This window comes from Alligator sinensis, unplaced genomic scaffold, assembly GCF_000455745.1.
Source record: "Alligator sinensis unplaced genomic scaffold, ASM45574v1 scaffold352_1, whole genome shotgun sequence".
Classification (NCBI taxonomy): Eukaryota; Metazoa; Chordata; order Crocodylia; family Alligatoridae; genus Alligator; species Alligator sinensis.
This window is the reverse complement of record NW_005842223.1, coordinates 783,922-800,083: the sequence shown is the minus strand read 5'-3', so window position 1 is coordinate 800,083 and position 16,162 is coordinate 783,922. Positions and strand designations below refer to the sequence as shown.

Genomic DNA, 16,162 nt, shown 5'->3' with positions numbered 1-16,162 from the left:
TGATGATCACAAGGTCCTTTCCAGCCCTAAACTTCTGCGAATCCATGAATAGGTTTGTGCATATTGCCGATTGCACCAGAATCCTTTTGCAGACTACCGGCTGCTTTCCTCGGTAGTGACTCGGATACAGTCAAGGCTGGCTTAAAACATGTCATGCCTTTTCTATTCTCCCTTCAGCTATTAGAATTCAAAGCTGGTCAGGAAGTTATTAGTGGTGATTGTGTAGACTATGAATCAGTGGGCACTGGGCTGCCAACTGAGGAAATACCAAGGTTATTTCTGGAACAGTAACATTTTATTGTTTAAAAACTCCCCTTTGATTGCACAGTATGCTCCAGTCTCCTTGTCAGAGGCATTCGCTCATTTAGAAATCAAACTGTGATTGACATTATGACAGTGCTGTATCATGTCAGACAAGGGTGAAACAACCAGGGCCAGAGGCTCCCCACCCCCCTCCGGGGCCCCCCGAAGCCTGTAGTCTGTTCTAATAGCAGTCATTTCTGTCAGCAGAAAACTGGCAGGCATCTTTCCTTATTTCCCAATGTACACTGCCTAGCTGAGCACAGATGCCTTCATTTTCTCCAGCTGGCATTTTCTTGCAAGAACAGCATGCACAGTACTGAGTAGACCTCTCCCCCTCGTTCTCCCTGAAAAGGACCAACAAAAGGCCATAGTCACATTGAGGCTAAACTTGCAGCAGTTCTCAATGTCTCTTACTTTTCTGTCATTCAAGGACAAACATTTCAGCCATTGAGCACTTGTTTAAAGATACACAACAGTGCATGGGGTAATTTCATATTAGTTCTCCCAAAGCAGCTTGGGAGAAGCTAAATATAAGCATAAAATTAGACCTGAAGTAGAAACAATGGTTTTGGCAAAAAGTTTTCTATTACATTTGTTCCTCTACACCAACATTTATAATCATGATCTCACCTGAAGAACAGCTCACTGATTTTGTTATAGCAGGTACATTTGATGCATTTCAGCACTGACTTCTATGATAAATTAGTTCAGTCCTTTTGACCTCAAAAAGCACAAACATGCTGCCCACCTGTCATATATGTTATGGCTTTTTAAACCACATGGGGATAAATCAAACAGAAGCAAGTAAATAGGGTATGGCTGTTAAACTATTAGTAGGATGATTTGTCTTCTCTGTTGCATGCTTTGTCAGTTGATCCAAAAATAAGTGAGACAATTCTAATGCTTGTTTGGATAAACTAATAGTAGTATACTGCTGTGTGTGGCACCTGGCTGAAGACAAAAGTTTACTTTTCCCCCCATGAATATACAGAAAAGTATTCAATTTGCATATTCCAGTCTGGCAGTCTTGCAAAAATGACTTGGCTTGATATGTACCATCCCTCCATCATTACTAACCCTGTATGCTAATCATGTTGAGGCTATCTGCATTTGATCAAATGCCGATCCAAATGATCAAAACAGAACTAGAGTTCTATTTCCTCCTCCAGCCAGCAGGTAGATGATTCTTCATAGGTAAAAGGAGGACCTTTCCTTTCATATAGACTAACTTCCCCTCTGTTTGCAACTCACTAGAACCTCCCCTTCAGAACAAAAATAAAAAAATCTTACAGCTATTGGACTGACCTCCATTTATAAGTAAAATCAGCTAAATAGAGCTTTCCAAACATGTTTGACACTTTTAAGGGAAAAATATGGACACTTCAGAAGTTTGTTTCTTAAAATACTAATTACAGGACAAAATAGTTGTTAAGTAGCCTATGATGTGGTTGCCGTGATAGTAGAAGCTTAAACTGAACCAAGAGACCCCTTTCACTTTCATACCCACTATCGTTACCATGTTTTGCAGTTGTCCTGCAATTTTTTGCTCAGAATTAGGCTGAATCTCTTCAGGTTTCTTGAACTGATTTATAGCAGACATTTAAAAAATTCAAGTAAATACATTCGGCAGTTCTACATCTCTGATATATATGTGAAAGGAAGAGAATGGAAATGAAATGTCCACTTCATTAAAGTACTGGAACCAAAACATGGCTTGATTTTTGAACTAATGATGCATTTTTATTCTCAGCAGCCAGAACAACATGCCCACGTGTGAACTGTCCTTCAATGAAACAAAAAGTAATGATAAGGATGACCCTTTGCTCATGGAAGAAATACCTTTTCTTGGTTTCATGCCCAGAGACTTTCTTGGTGACTATGATGACAGCAGCATCATTCAGGAAGTGCGTAAAGAATTAGAAAGCCTGGAAGAAAATATTTCTGAACAGACAGACATAAAGGAGCCAGACTTGGCTCATAACTTGCTTTTGGGGGATGAGATCTAAAATGATCAAAACAAAGCAGATCTGTCACTCTGAGTTCTAGAACCTAATTTTGTTTAGAGTCTTGCTTGTACAAGCTCTGAACATGTGCACGCACACTGCTGGATAGAAGTGCAATAGATTTTAAAGGGGTATCTTCATGTTCAGTCCCCCAATGTTGCATATTCAGATTTTTGTTGAATTCAATCACACCTTTGGACCAAATTTTGTGATAAGTGTTGGGCACATACCAACATTATTTGGATTACTTTTCCTAAGTATGCCAAAATAAATGTATCAGTTTTCATACTCAGTACAGAGAAGGGAGCATAACAGTGATTTCCTTGCATAATATAATTTAAATTATTGGTGACCCTGAAGTGAGAGTTTTGTCTGGTTTTTTTTCTGTACATGTTTGGAATAGTTTTATTATTCTGAGGTGAACAAGAATCTGTTATCAGTCTGTTGTTTTTTGGGCATTTGGTTTTCAGCCATGTACAGTGTGTTTCATTTAATAATATAATCACAGTCAAGTTGCAATAAAAACAGCTTCTGTTTGGTTGTTTATAGCTGTGAGGGTGGGAAGGGCTTTCTTGAAGACCACGCATTTACTATTTAGTTCAAACAACTCAGTTGTGGAATGCAACAGCAAGTGACAGTCCAAGTTCAAGTTTGAATCCTAACTTAACACATTTTCACCTTGCCTTCTTGAGAACCATCTCACGTAAAGGAATAATGAACGTGGGAGCTGACTGGTTCATGTTATAGAGAACTGCACTTGGAATCTGCATGAAGTATTACAGCTGACCTGCAGAGAGGTGTGGCTCTAGGCTTCAACCTTAGACTCAAAGCTCCCCTCAGAAAAAGCCAGCTCTTAGCTGTCACTTTTTTTAAAAGTGCAGACAAACACTAGAGAAATTCTTCTGCAGCAAACAACTCAGAAAGCCTCCAGCAGGTTGGAATGTTTTAACACTGTGGCTTCCTATTTGACATCTCGAGTTGGCAAGTCACATGTAGGCATTTGCACACCTAATGATATTAATACTGGGCAGCACCCTGCAGTACCCTTTAAAGGATCTGAGTTCTAGCCACTTCTAGCCAAACCTGTGTCAGGGAATATTGCCTGCTCTTGTAGTGTTTTTCATCCATACAAATCTCAACACACTTAGATATTAGGTGGGTATCATCCTCTCCCTTTTACAGATGGGAACTTGTGTACAGAAAATGACTTCCTTAAACAAGCTAGTGGGTGGCAAGGTGCAAAGAGAATCTAGGCCCGTCTACTGTCTGGTCCACTGGACCAAAGATCACAAGGAAGACGTATTCTGACTTGCCAGTAACCAGGCAAGTTTCTACATACCTTTAGCTCTTCTGCTACTAGAGTGATTCTGGGGTGAGGGGCAAAGAAATTACCACCCACAATTAGACGAAGTTGTGACAAGCACCGGAGTCAATTTACGTCTTTCCAACAAGCTTTCATTTATGCATCTCAACCGACAAGTTTGACACTGGACTACTGCACAACAAATCCCAAACCCGATGGATGGATGAGGATCAGAATGGTCATTCAAAACCCCTTGTAGCCTCCTGCAGTTTTTACCTCCTTTTGACCTGAGCAATGGTTTCAACTACATTTTCTTACAGTTGCCAAGATTAATACAGATACTAATTAGGAACAGCTTCAGGAAAAAGAAAACAAAACCCCATTCCACCATTACTTCTGCACTTTTGTATGGTTACCTTGATTAACACCCTAGAATTCCCAATCGCTTCCCTTATCTTGCTGCTAAATAACTTACACACGTATGCCCAACAAAATCTCAGAGATGAGTGAATAGTTTTGAGGTTGTTTTGAGTAGCACAGTTTCCTCTCAGAAACAGACCTATCCCTATCACTGTTCACAAGCCACACATTGAACCAGACTTTACTTCTCTATTTTGTTTTCATGGTGAGTCTGTTGCTAACTCTACTTCAGTAAAACAGTCTATTAAAAATCTCTACTCTTGGGCAGCAAAGCCTTACTACACAGTCCATAGAGACTTCTTCCTTAGTTGCATTAAAGAATGTTTTTCAAGTAATTTTTCCTGATGCCTCAAAACCTGGAAGATGGAACAGAGAAGACACTAGCTAAAAAGAATGATTAAGGTATACTTTAGGAAAATGGACCCAATTAGGAAAACAACATCTACTTTATTCCTTGCACTAAATACCAATATTACAAGTGTCTTAAATCTAAGTTCTGCATGGTCAATATCTATAAAGGTTGAGGATTGTTGAGAGCCATTACTGAGACTCCACCTCATGCAGGCTGGATTCTCAAGCTGCTGCAGTTCTTCAGATTTTCTGTCTGCTTAGTGACAGATCTGGGAACTAGGCACTTCCTATTTCAGATATTTTGGGAAGAGCAAACTTGTCACTGGAATGTGGATATTCCTTTCTACCTATAGTGCCAAGCTTGAGCTGTCTATAGTATTCAGTCACAGCCTAACATTTTACATTCCTAAAAAGGAAACTAATTATCCATTGTGTATATAAACAAGTTAGATGAGCATGCGCTCTAGAAAGCATCTTCCTCACTACGATGTATGTATATATAACATCTTGAAACTCAGAAAGACTGCCTCCAGGAAGTCTATATTTACATGAAACAACTTTTTTTTTTTTTTTTTTAAAATGAAAAAAAATCCACAGAAGATTAATGATTAAAATAACACAACCGAATGAACAAATGTTTTATTGGCATGTTCATTGTTGTAAACAGCATCTGGCATGAAAAAATTTACCAAAACTTTTTGATTGTTATAAATTCGATGGTATTTCCAAAAACTACGTAGAATTGTTCTCAACTGATCTTTATGTAGCAAAGCAAAAACTTGCTGTTCCTCAGCTTTGCAATGAAATCATGTCGACTGTATCACAGCCTTTGCACCACAATCTGAACTACCAGCAAGTTTATACTGTGAGGTTAGAGGTTGCCCAAATATGTTTAAACTACATACAACTATGAAACAACTCCAGGAAAAATTAAAGTGTGGCTTGCAGTGGGACTAGAAGATGCAAACTTATAATGAAGTCTTCAAAAACAAGATGTACAAAAATAAGTAGCTGAACAAAAAACTCATTAACAAGGGGAAATACAACCCTAAAGTACCCAGCATTGCCAAACATAAAATTAATACAAATTTAAATAGGCAGCTATACTTTCAAATGTACACAATGGATGTTGATATGTGAAAAGAAATACCACAGTAAATAGCTGAACTGCAGTTCCATTAACTGGATAGGGTAGATTTAATTTACACATTAAATGCAATATAATAAAATTGCTCTTCAGCTTCCATAACCTATTAAAACACAGTTACCTTACAATACTTCAGCAGAATGAGCCAACACCGGCTAGTAACTTTCTAAAGATCTCTCTCTCGTGGAAGAATATTCTAAGGATTCTTCTAAAACCATACACTTTTAGAGCTGGGTTCTGAGAATTCCATGACATCCGGACCGCATTTTTATTGTTTTCTAAGAGCCAGTGTGTTACATTTGCTTCCGAATCTTCAATGAGGTAATGCGTGTATCAGTGAAACAAACAGAAAAAGAATCCATTCATGGCCTTTGCACAGCTTTTATTATTAAGCTATGAGTATCCTGTTGGAGGCTAGTTTTACTAGCTACTATGTGCACAGTCCGTAATAATTTCCACTTATTTCCCTCCCCCGCCCTATGATTTTCTGTTCTTTTATTTGCACATCCCTTTTAGCTTTACAGTACATTTGACTATAGTGCACAACATGATTCCAAGTCAAACAGTGACCCAACTGGGCACTGAGCTTCTGATTGGTAAACCGCAGCCCAATCAGTGCTGGTGTCATTGTTTTACACCTAATGAGTGTCCTGCCATAATGGCACTACACAGTAGTAGTGAACCTTTTTTTATTTAAAACAAAAAAAAATTCCCCGGGGAACATGCTCTATAGCAAATGTCAGTCTTGAGTCAAATCTTTATTTGGTGCTCCATCCAGATAAATTTTTAGTGCTTTTTCTTTACGAGGGGAGTAGGTTACACGGTGTCCAGTTTTCTGGAGTCTGCTGCTTTCTTTTTTCATTAGTTCATTTCTCTGCTCATCTGTCAATTCCATTAATTCTTCAGTTTTATCCCTTAAAAAAATATTACACATTATTCAGATGTTATAAAGTTTCAAGTAAGGTCTCTCATCCATAACAAGAGAGAGACTGCCAGCTTTCTGTAAAGTGACACCAGGGTAAACAAACACAAATGAACTAAAAGTTCAATACAAATGTCAGTTTTTTCCTCTAAATTCTTTAATCCTCTTCGCCATCTTAAATCTATTTTGTTGCAGTTTCAGAGACTTATCCTAATATATTCAGTATCACATGTAAAAAGTAGACAGTAATGTATAAGAAAACAAGAAACTGAACCACAGTAATAGTGACTAGATTTTTGCAACTTTTGCTAAACTATCGACAGCAGGAAATATCAAAATAACAAATGAAAAGGGAAAGCGGGAATAGATTTTACCAAGGGATATCTAGGTTTCAAAGCAAGAAATGTACAGCTGTCAAAAGGGAAAAGAGCTTATATATTTATTTATAGGAACCTTTTAATTTCAGCAGGGAGCTGTGTCAACAACTGGACAACAGTGTCCCAGACAGCTGACATTAATGCTAAGTCCATTTTTTTGATCGTCTTCATACTCTAGCCACAGACCTCAACTCCTTTTTGCTCCAACCTCACCTTCACCCCTGCCTAGCAACACAGCTACTTCCCAAACAGCTCTACTGCTCTTCCCTGCTCTTTACTTTGCACAACAGCAGCTGATAACTGTGCCAACCACTCCACTGGGCCATAAATCCCACCAGGCCTCTTCTCAGGTCCAGTATGCTACACTTCACCTTCTTTACACCTAGGTTGGAAGAACTGGGATTATTTAGTTTGGAGAAGAGGAGACTGAGCATTGAATTAATAACAAATCTTCAAGTATCTGATGGCTGGCTATATAAAGAGTATGGTGACAGACCTGTCACCTTGATTTTCGGGTGTTTGTTTTTGCTCTACCACCTCCCAATCCTTATTTCATATGTTGAGTATTTGGAGGATTACACTACAGTAAAGCACATACCTATAAAATATTACTGCGCCATCATCACAAATGTAGAGAGGCCAGACATTCAGTGTAGATACTTTAGGATTCCAGTCCAGGTCCTGGTGGATCTCTAGTACTGAAATGTCACAAGGAAATGTTCCTCTACCCTGAAAAGAAACAATTTTGAGTGAATAAATTGCTCTTACAGCTTAACCATAAATGGACTCCAAGTTATTGCATGCAATTCAGATAAATCTACTTACCTTTGCAAATTCTATGTTTGCCAAGGGTATGCCACTTATTTCACTAAGCTGTAAAACAAATTTTGAATATATCAGTAATTTCAGGAAAATAAAAAAGTGAGCCATTTTTTTTTTCACATAAATGTGTCAGGAATTTGGAACACACAAATATCAGTAGGTTTCTCTCAAATTTTAAAGCCCACAAAGAAACTCAGAAGATATCAATGATAAAAAAAGAAAAAGATTCAGCACTGCAGAAGGTATGTTATCTCACTATATCAACAGCTTACATGTAACAATTTTTCTTTAAGCAAGAGATAACCCTAGAAAATAGATTATGCTCAGTGCAACTAAACTGATGCACACCACAGCAGTCACAGATGTCTTCTACTTGATCAGGGGCTGGCAGCCTTTTTCAAGCCATGGGGCTGAAACAACCTAGTTCCAGTTCAAGGTAGGCTGGGTGCCTTTGGCAGCACATCAGTGGCAGGGCAGGGAAGGAGGGAGGGGCATGGCAGGCTTCCCTTTGCCCCTGCTGGAGCCATGCAACTGGCCTGCACCCATGCCACCTCAGCTTCTCCCAACCCCCTGCACTCCCTGGTTGCAGTGCAAGCCCAGCTTCCACCCAGAAGAGAGCTGCGCCAGTGCCAGGAAGCTGCTTCTACACTATTACCACTTCTCCTGACCCTCTCCCCACCACTACCTAGCCCAATGCCAGCACAGCTCCCTTCTGGCTGGAAGCTGCACTCACATTGCAGCCTTGAAAAGGAAACGGGAGAGAAGCAACAATGGTGTGGGCACAGCTCCTCACTGTTCAGCTTGTGAGGACATAGGCAAAGCCCTACAGCTCTGCAGGATGTCTCTAATGGCTCAGTGGGCTGAATCTGGTCTGCAGGCCATGTGCTGGTGACTGGTCCTGCATTGCACAAGTGATGCTCAATGTCTGGCCCGTGGTGGCAGGGGGATGGTGTCAATTAACACAGCCATCACTCCACTGTCCCCAAATTTCCAAGCCCTACAGGTCAGATAATATTGCTCTGTATGTAGAGCTGGGGCCGGGCTATGGGTGTGACCTCGTGTGGGGCCTGATCTGGAGCTAGAGCCCAATCTGGCACGTTAGGTTGGGGTCACACGTCAGGCCAACCCCACATACCAGATCGGGCCCCGCACCAGATTGTGTCTGCAGCTCTGGCTGCCTAATTGAGCCCCAGCCTATGAACTGATCTCACACCACTGATCTGCCCTGCAGGATCAAAATTTTGGGCACCACTGCACGACATCATAATCATCCAACACAGAAGAGATGATAGAAAAGAATTAAAACATAAACAATTACTGCTATTCAAGGTTCAAGATAGAAAGCCCATTTGCCTTGTATTTAATATTTAGCTAGAGAAGTTGCTCTCATTGCATCAAATACAAAAAACAGGACTGACAAAAATGTGAATGATATTATATCATCCCCAGTCTACCAGTAAGCTTCTGCACAAGAAGGCTGACTACAGGGGGGGGTGGGGGGGCCTCAAACATTTTACATGGTACGTTCAAGCTTTTGCATAATGTAGGTGGGAGAAGGTTCGGATGGGACAGAGCCCTCAATGAGCATGCTGACCACTGCTCCTTGGAGATGGACACTGAAGACAAACAGCAATCATAACTGTCGTGACTGGGAGTAAGTTGGAGTGGTCTTGAAGATGCCAGGATCCATTTCCATTCAAGGTCAGCTTTAACTTGACCTGTGCCTGGAAGCATACAGGAAGCCAGCATGTAGATACTACACACTTACGACTGCCTTTCATACTTAAGCAGGCAACCACATAGTATTTACCTATGTCCTATCTTGAGAAATCTCCACTTAAGTACTGAAGATTTAAAAGATCAAACAGGAGTTTCTCTGCAGCCTTAAAACACTAAGATTTCTTCATACCCAAGATGACCTTTTTAGTGACTAGGCACGTGTAATAATTTTTCTTAACAGCTGAAATGCAGCTGCAAACTGGATAAGTGCAACGTACTCTGCAGGAGATATATATCAAGACCACACACACACTGCTGCAGAGTGGCTGCCTGCCCGCTTGATAGTATGACTTTTTTTGCAGCCATGCTGAAACAAGTGTTATCAGTTGTGCCAGAGCTCAGTTAAGCATCAGGTGAAACTTTAAGGTATCATCCAAAATTAGTAAGATGATCTAAAGAGCTTGGATCTCCTCCTGCCAGAAGAGTCCTTCAGCAACAATCCTTCAAGACATTTATTTTCTTCACTGGTTTGAAAAAAGAAAAAGAAAAAGGTACAACTTAAACATTATGTGGGACCTATAGGCTTTTTGCTTGCTTTCACAGGCTACTTGCATAAAGGAAGCAAAGACATGAAAGAAGTAAAATTGACCTTATACAGTTATTTTACACTGCTTTGACATTTGGCCAGACTTTCTTAATAGGCATATTAAGAAGCTAAGCAGCAAAACTTACTTAAGGATTAGAATTTAGGCTGGCAACAAAAATTAAGAACAACAAATAGTCCTTCTTCAGGTATATAGGGAACAAAAGGAAGGTGCAGGGTAGTATAGGACCCCTACAGGACAAACTAGGGCAACTGGTGACAGAGATGGGTGGACAAAGCTGAGCTCTTCAATGAGTTATCTGCATCTGTATTCCTAGACACAGACCAAGACAAATCTCCTAATTGGATTACAGATAGACAAAGGAGGGACACCAGCCTACCAACTGTTAGCACAGACTTAGTGAAGGGGCACTTGGAGGGGCTGGATGTATTCAAATTAGTGGGCCCTGATGAACTTCATCCAAGGGTGCTGAAGGAATTGGCCAGTACTCATGGTGCTCCGATCAGGTCCCAGAGGACTTGAAAAGGGTCAGTGTGGTCCCTATTTTCAAGAAGCAGAGGAGGCAGGAACCAGGAAACTATAGGCCAGTTAGTCTCACCTCTATCCCTGGGAAAACTTTGGAAAAAATCCTTAAGTATCATTCGTGGGAGTCCAGCAGGAGAAATAATGCTGAAAGGAAATCAGCATGGATTCATTGCAGGTAGATCCTGCCTGACTAACCTTGTTTCTTTTTATGACCAGGTCACGACATGCTTAGACGCAGCAGTCGAGGTAGATGTCATCTACCTAGACTTTAAGAAGGCCTTTGATACAGTATCTCATTCTGTTCTCATAAATAAACTGACAGACTGTGATGTAGATGATTACATGGTCAGGTGGGTGGCAAATTGGCTTAGGGGTTGCACCCAGAGAGTGGTGGAGGATGGGTCGATATCGACCTGGAAAGATGTGTGCAGTGGAGTCCCGCAAGGCTTGGTCCTTGGACCGGTGCTATTCAGTGTCTTCATCAGTAACTTGGACAAGATGTGGAGAGCACCCTGTCCAAGTTCGCAGATAATACCAAATTACGGGGCAAAATTAATGCACCAGAGGGCAGGGAACAGATCCAGGTGGATCTGGACAGGTTGGAAAAGTCGGCACAACAAAACAGGATGCAGTTCAACAAAGACAAGGGCAAAGTGGTCCACCTGGGCAAAAAGAACCACACTTACAGGCTGGACCATGGCCTTCTCAGCAACACAGCTGCAGAAAGGGATCTCGTAGTCATAGCTGACTCCAAGACGAACATGAATTGTCAATGTGTCGAAGTGATCAACAAGGTTAACTGCACTTTATCATGCATTAGAAGATGCATGACAAACAGGTCCAGGGAGGTGATGCTTCCCCTCTGTGTGGCACTGGTCAGGCCGCAGCTGGAGTAGTGCATCCAGTTTTGGGCGCCACACTTCAAGAGGGATGTGGAGAATCTTGAAAAGGTTCAGAGGAGGGCCACTCGTATGGTCAGAGGCCTGCAGGCAAGGCCCTACAAGTAGAGACTGAGGGACCTGGATCTCTTCAGCCTCTGCAGGAGAAGGCTGAGAGGTGATCTTGTGGCTGCCTATAAATTCATCAGGGGAGGGCAGCAGGGAATAGGAGATGCTCTGTTTACTAGGGCACCTCCTGGAGTTAACTAGGAACAATGGCCATAACTTGACGGAGAGCAGATTTAGGTTGGACATCAGACAGAACTTCTTCACAGTCAGGGTTGCCAGAATCTGGAATGGGCTTCCAAGGGAGTTGGTGCTCTCCCCTACCCTGCAGGTCTTCAAGAGAAGACTAGATAAGCACCTAGCCGGGGTCAAGCTCTCTTCCCTGCCTAGGGCAGGGGGTCACACTCCATGACCTACTGAGGTCCCTTCCGATTTTTTTTTCTGAAAAAATCTACCACTGAGCATTAAGGATTCAGTTCTAAAGACATCTGAAATATACAATTAGAAGGAAGTGATATTGTGAAAGTTGATCTAACACAATGAAGCTGCAAAAACACTAAGCACTACACTATGCAATATCAATTCACCTTCTCTTTTAATTCATCAACACTGCTGCTTTCCAACACTACTTCCTGGAAAGAATCCAGCTTCATCGCAGATGGTCTCCATCGTCTTGACAAAACAGCAAGCTGTGACATGGATTTCATTTTTTCTGCTCCTACAAAAAAGGAAGAATTATACTGTAAGTTCCACAGTTAACCACACCAAGTTGCAGAGGCAGTGAAGAGTATCTTCATTAATTCAAACATATCTGCCAGCCAAGTGATGACATCTTTTAACTTGTCAAAATGTAATCCAGTGTGATACCAGACTTGAAATCGACTGCTTTATTTTCCTAAAACAAAGCAGGAGTCTTTAGCTGTAGCCTGGGGCACAGGTGTATAGGAAGAAGCTAACCTTTGGGAGAGATCCAGAAAAGTCGTACTAAATATTACCAAAAAAGGTGCCATGAATCACCAGTAAAATGAAAAATGCTCTCAAACCAGGACAGACTGATCTCACTTAGTCTCTTCAGGCAAATCTGTGAAGGAAAGAATTGTATATTTCAAATCTGAGTAGTTTGTTTGTTAACCCTGGACTGAGAGTGGATGAGTCTGCATGCAGTCCAGCAGGCTACAACGTTGCATTCCCATGAGCTGGTTAGTATGGATTGATGTAGTAAGTTATTCCATCGAAAACTCTCGTTATACAGACAATACAACAAGCAAAACTAACACTGCCAGCATAACCTTTATTTTGCCGCCCTGTGTGTGCATGCTTTATGATAAAGATTTACCTTTTTTTTTTTTTTTTTAAATAGGGCCCTGGCCTCATTCATTGCTCTGGATGGACAGTGGATACTGAGGCAGCTGTTAATGTTGCTTCTCCCCCTGCCCCACAATCAGTGTGTTGGGGAATGTTTCATTCACAGTATACCATATACATTTTTTCACTGAATACAACTTTACAGATTTCTCTATTATACTGAACAGAGTATATAGCTGCCTCAACCAGCAAGTAATGAATTATCACACATTTTACAGAGGCTGAGCAGATGCACAGAGCTTAAGTGATCTCTCATGGTCAAACAGGAAGGCTGTGGCTAGAAACTGGACCATGTGGATAAGGCACGGGTATTCTGACCACCAGTCCAAGAGATAATTCACTAAAAAAAAAAAAAAAAATCGCTTTAATTTGGTTTCCAAGCCCTAAACTCAATGTGCTTATCAAAATAAACAAACACTGTCAGACCAAAAATAAAAGCTCACATAAAGAAATCAAATTTAGATTGCACTGGCATACTTAACACTAGAATGAGTTGAATACTTTTTCCACAAAAGATCTGCTGAAAAATAACAATACTTCCAAAGCAAAACTTCATGGGCACAAATCCCGTTTGATACAGTTTTCTTCAGGAATGATTTCTCAAGCCAAGAAAGGAAGTTTCTAGTACAAATTAGAAACATTAACCCCAGAATAATTGACAAACTAAGGCACTTGGCTGCAACATGGGAGACACAGGTTAAAAGTCTCTGTTCTGTCCAATTCAGTGAGTAGTCACTCTCAGTGTCCCCCACGCTAAGTGTCTACTGCTCACTAGTGGGCTCCTCTTCTATCCTTTTCAAAGTATGTTTATGAAAAATGGGGAAAAGAAGGGGAAACGAAACATGTTCAAAAAGTCAACATTTTTAATGGAGAAAAGGCACTTTTCTCTTCCATTTGGAAACTATAAAAAGTAGAGGTGCACCAATATATCGGTCCATATTGTATCTGCACTGATACAAAGTATATTGAAATTATTGGCAATTGGCTTTTTTTCGCTGATGTGGACAATAAATGCCATGTATATGCATGCAACCACAGCATGCACATGGCCAGCCTGGCAGCTTGGAGAGCAGCATCTGGCTGGTAAGTCTGTTATGGGGGAAGGGGCAGGGGACAGATCAAAGCCTCTGCAGTGAGTGGGGCTGGGACAAGCACTGTCCTGCTAAGACAGGGGACTGAGCCATGAGTGGCTTGTTTGGGGTGGGGGGGTGGGGAGGGAAGTAGTTCCTGCTGCTGTGCATGCCCCCAGGATTGGTATGTGGGGTTAGGGCAGGCTGCCCACTGCAGGCTGGGGGCAGTGCCAGACTCTTCCTGGCAGGGGGGCTGGGCCGGCGCTGTGCTCGGGCCAGGCAGTGGTGGTGCTGGGAGAGAGGGCTACCGGACCCCTGTAGCCCTCCCTGCACCCTGAGAGCAGTCCTGGCCCAGCCCTCCCCGAGCCCGGCGCTGCCAGCAGTCCTCCCGAGCCCTGCATATAGATTCTGGGGGTACATGCCCCAATGCCTTCCTCCGGGCATGCGCAGCAGGACCCCCGCCCAAATGCCTCCCAGTTGAGTCACTCATGACTCAGTTTCCTGCCCCGGCTGGGCAGTGCCTGCCCCTGCCCCAGCCCTAGTTCCAATCTCTCCCTCACCGCAGGGGCCTCAATCTGCCATGACTTGGAGCAGAGTGGCAGCAGAAGCTAAGAGGGGGAGAAGGACAGAGAGGAGAGCAGGCTATGAGGTACCCTACTCCCATCCTGCTTCCCCCTCAAACCCTGACAAGCTGAAGGAGAGAAGCAGAGTATGGGGAGGGGGGAGGCAGGGTGTTGCAGGGCAGACGCATGCATGTGGCAGAAGGGCACATAGTAGGGGATAGATGAGAAAGAGGCAGGGGTCTGGTGCCTCACCCCTGCACCGCTGCTTTCTCTAACAGCAGTTGCAGGGAGGGGGATGGGGACATACATTTCAGATAATCCTCCCAAAATTAGGTTCTATACATGGAAAATAACAACAAATTCAAAGGTGTCCTAGTACAACCTGAACGCAGAATTAATTTTGATTCATTTCAACAGTGTATTTTAACTCCAAAAAATGTACTTATGTAACTGTTATTACCATCAAGTATTTCTAGGAAGACCTCCCAGTTGCTTGAAATATTAATATCTTCTTCATAAATATGATAATCAAGGAACACAGTGCCTGGGTTCTTCCAGGTTTTCTTTCGTAAGCGAAACCTACAGACAAACATATTTAAGAAAATATTAGTTTTTTCTTAATAGATAGAAAGTGATAATCGTACTATTTTTCTTGGATGACTAGAAAAAACGCATCATAAAATCCATAACACTTAATACAAAACAGAGGGGTTCAACAAATCACTTCTATGGTTCTCGCTAAACCATCTTTGCTCCCGATATTCAATTATGCCCAATTGTCATCCCTTTAGTGGTAAGTACTTATTTTGGCTATTAAAATTCAAAGTCCGAAGACCTTATTTAAAAGAAGAGATACCACCACTCACTTCAGAGGCCTGCATGTAGAAATGAACCTTTCACCTAACAATATTAAAAGTCTTTTAGAACAATATGTTAAGAAGCAGAGGATTCTCTTCATCCAGGGGTTTTAAGAATTTTCCTCTGCAACATGCAAAACTCATCCTCTAGGGCAGCACTTCTGAACCTTTTTCAGTTGACGTACCCCTTGGTCTCAGAGTGAGACTTCATGTAATCCCTTTCAATGGGAAATTAATTTTTTAGGCCTTTCAACCTGTTAGACAATGTATGAAATCTCTCTCATGTATCCCTGATGAGACTTCACATAGTCCTTGGGGGACTAGCAGTCATGTACCCCCGGTTCAGAACCACTGCTCTAGGGCTTCCTCTGACTACTGCATGCAATGTTTCCTCTAAGGAGTAGCAGTCCGTGAGTGTGCTGCCTCGGTCCATGAGCGCGCCGCCTCGGTCCAGAGTGGGACACTTACCAAAGCGGGCTGAGGGCGGGAGGCTGGGGGCTGGAGCTGGGGGCCAGGGGCTGAAGCCAGGGGCTGGGGACCAGGGACTGGTTGCTGGAGGTTGGAGCCGGGGGCCGGTGGCTGGGGCCAGGGCTGGAGCCTGGCGCGGGCTCCGCTGGCTCCGGGGAAGTGCTCCGCTCCCCCGCATCAGGGCCGGGGAGTGGAGCACTTCCCTGGAGCCGGCGTAACCTGCGCCAGCCACCCGCCCCAGCCTCCATCCCTGCCTTGCCTCACCTTGGGGAGGACCTGCTGCCTGCCCCAGTGAGGCTCCGCTGGCTCCGGGACATGCCCCCGGAGGCCATGCCAGTGAAGCTTCACTTGGGGCCGGCAGCAGGGCCTCCCCGGAGTTACGCACCGCACGGCTGGGG

General features: G+C 42.7%; 2 protein-coding genes across 4 annotated transcripts in view; one reads left to right on the top strand and one right to left on the bottom strand.

Annotated features, from left to right (window-relative positions):
- The window catches only part of DKK3 (dickkopf WNT signaling pathway inhibitor 3), a 41,491-nt gene extending 38,660 nt beyond the window's left edge, over positions 1-2,831 (top strand). Inside the window, exon 6 of the mRNA XM_006027088.3 lies at positions 2,054-2,831. Within this exon, the coding sequence (XP_006027150.1) occupies positions 2,054-2,309 (256 nt within the window). The 3' untranslated portion in view covers positions 2,310-2,831. The remainder of the gene's footprint in view (positions 1-2,053) is intronic.
- Positions 2,832-5,894: 3,063 nt separating this feature from the next.
- The window catches only part of USP47 (ubiquitin specific peptidase 47), a 77,978-nt gene continuing 67,710 nt past the window's right edge, over positions 5,895-16,162 (bottom strand). For 2 of the 3 annotated variants that reach the window (XM_025208156.1, XM_025208154.1), the window contains 5 exons: positions 14,900-15,018; positions 12,029-12,159; positions 7,652-7,699; positions 7,425-7,555; positions 5,895-6,441 (listed from right to left, as the gene is read on the bottom strand). In XM_025208156.1, coding sequence (XP_025063941.1) covers positions 6,267-6,441; positions 7,425-7,555; positions 7,652-7,699; positions 12,029-12,159; positions 14,900-15,018 — 604 coding nt within the window. In that variant the 3' untranslated portion in view covers positions 5,895-6,266. The remainder of the gene's footprint in view (positions 6,442-7,424; positions 7,556-7,651; positions 7,700-12,028; positions 12,160-14,899; positions 15,019-16,162) is intronic. The other variant, XM_025208155.1, reaches the window with a different exon arrangement.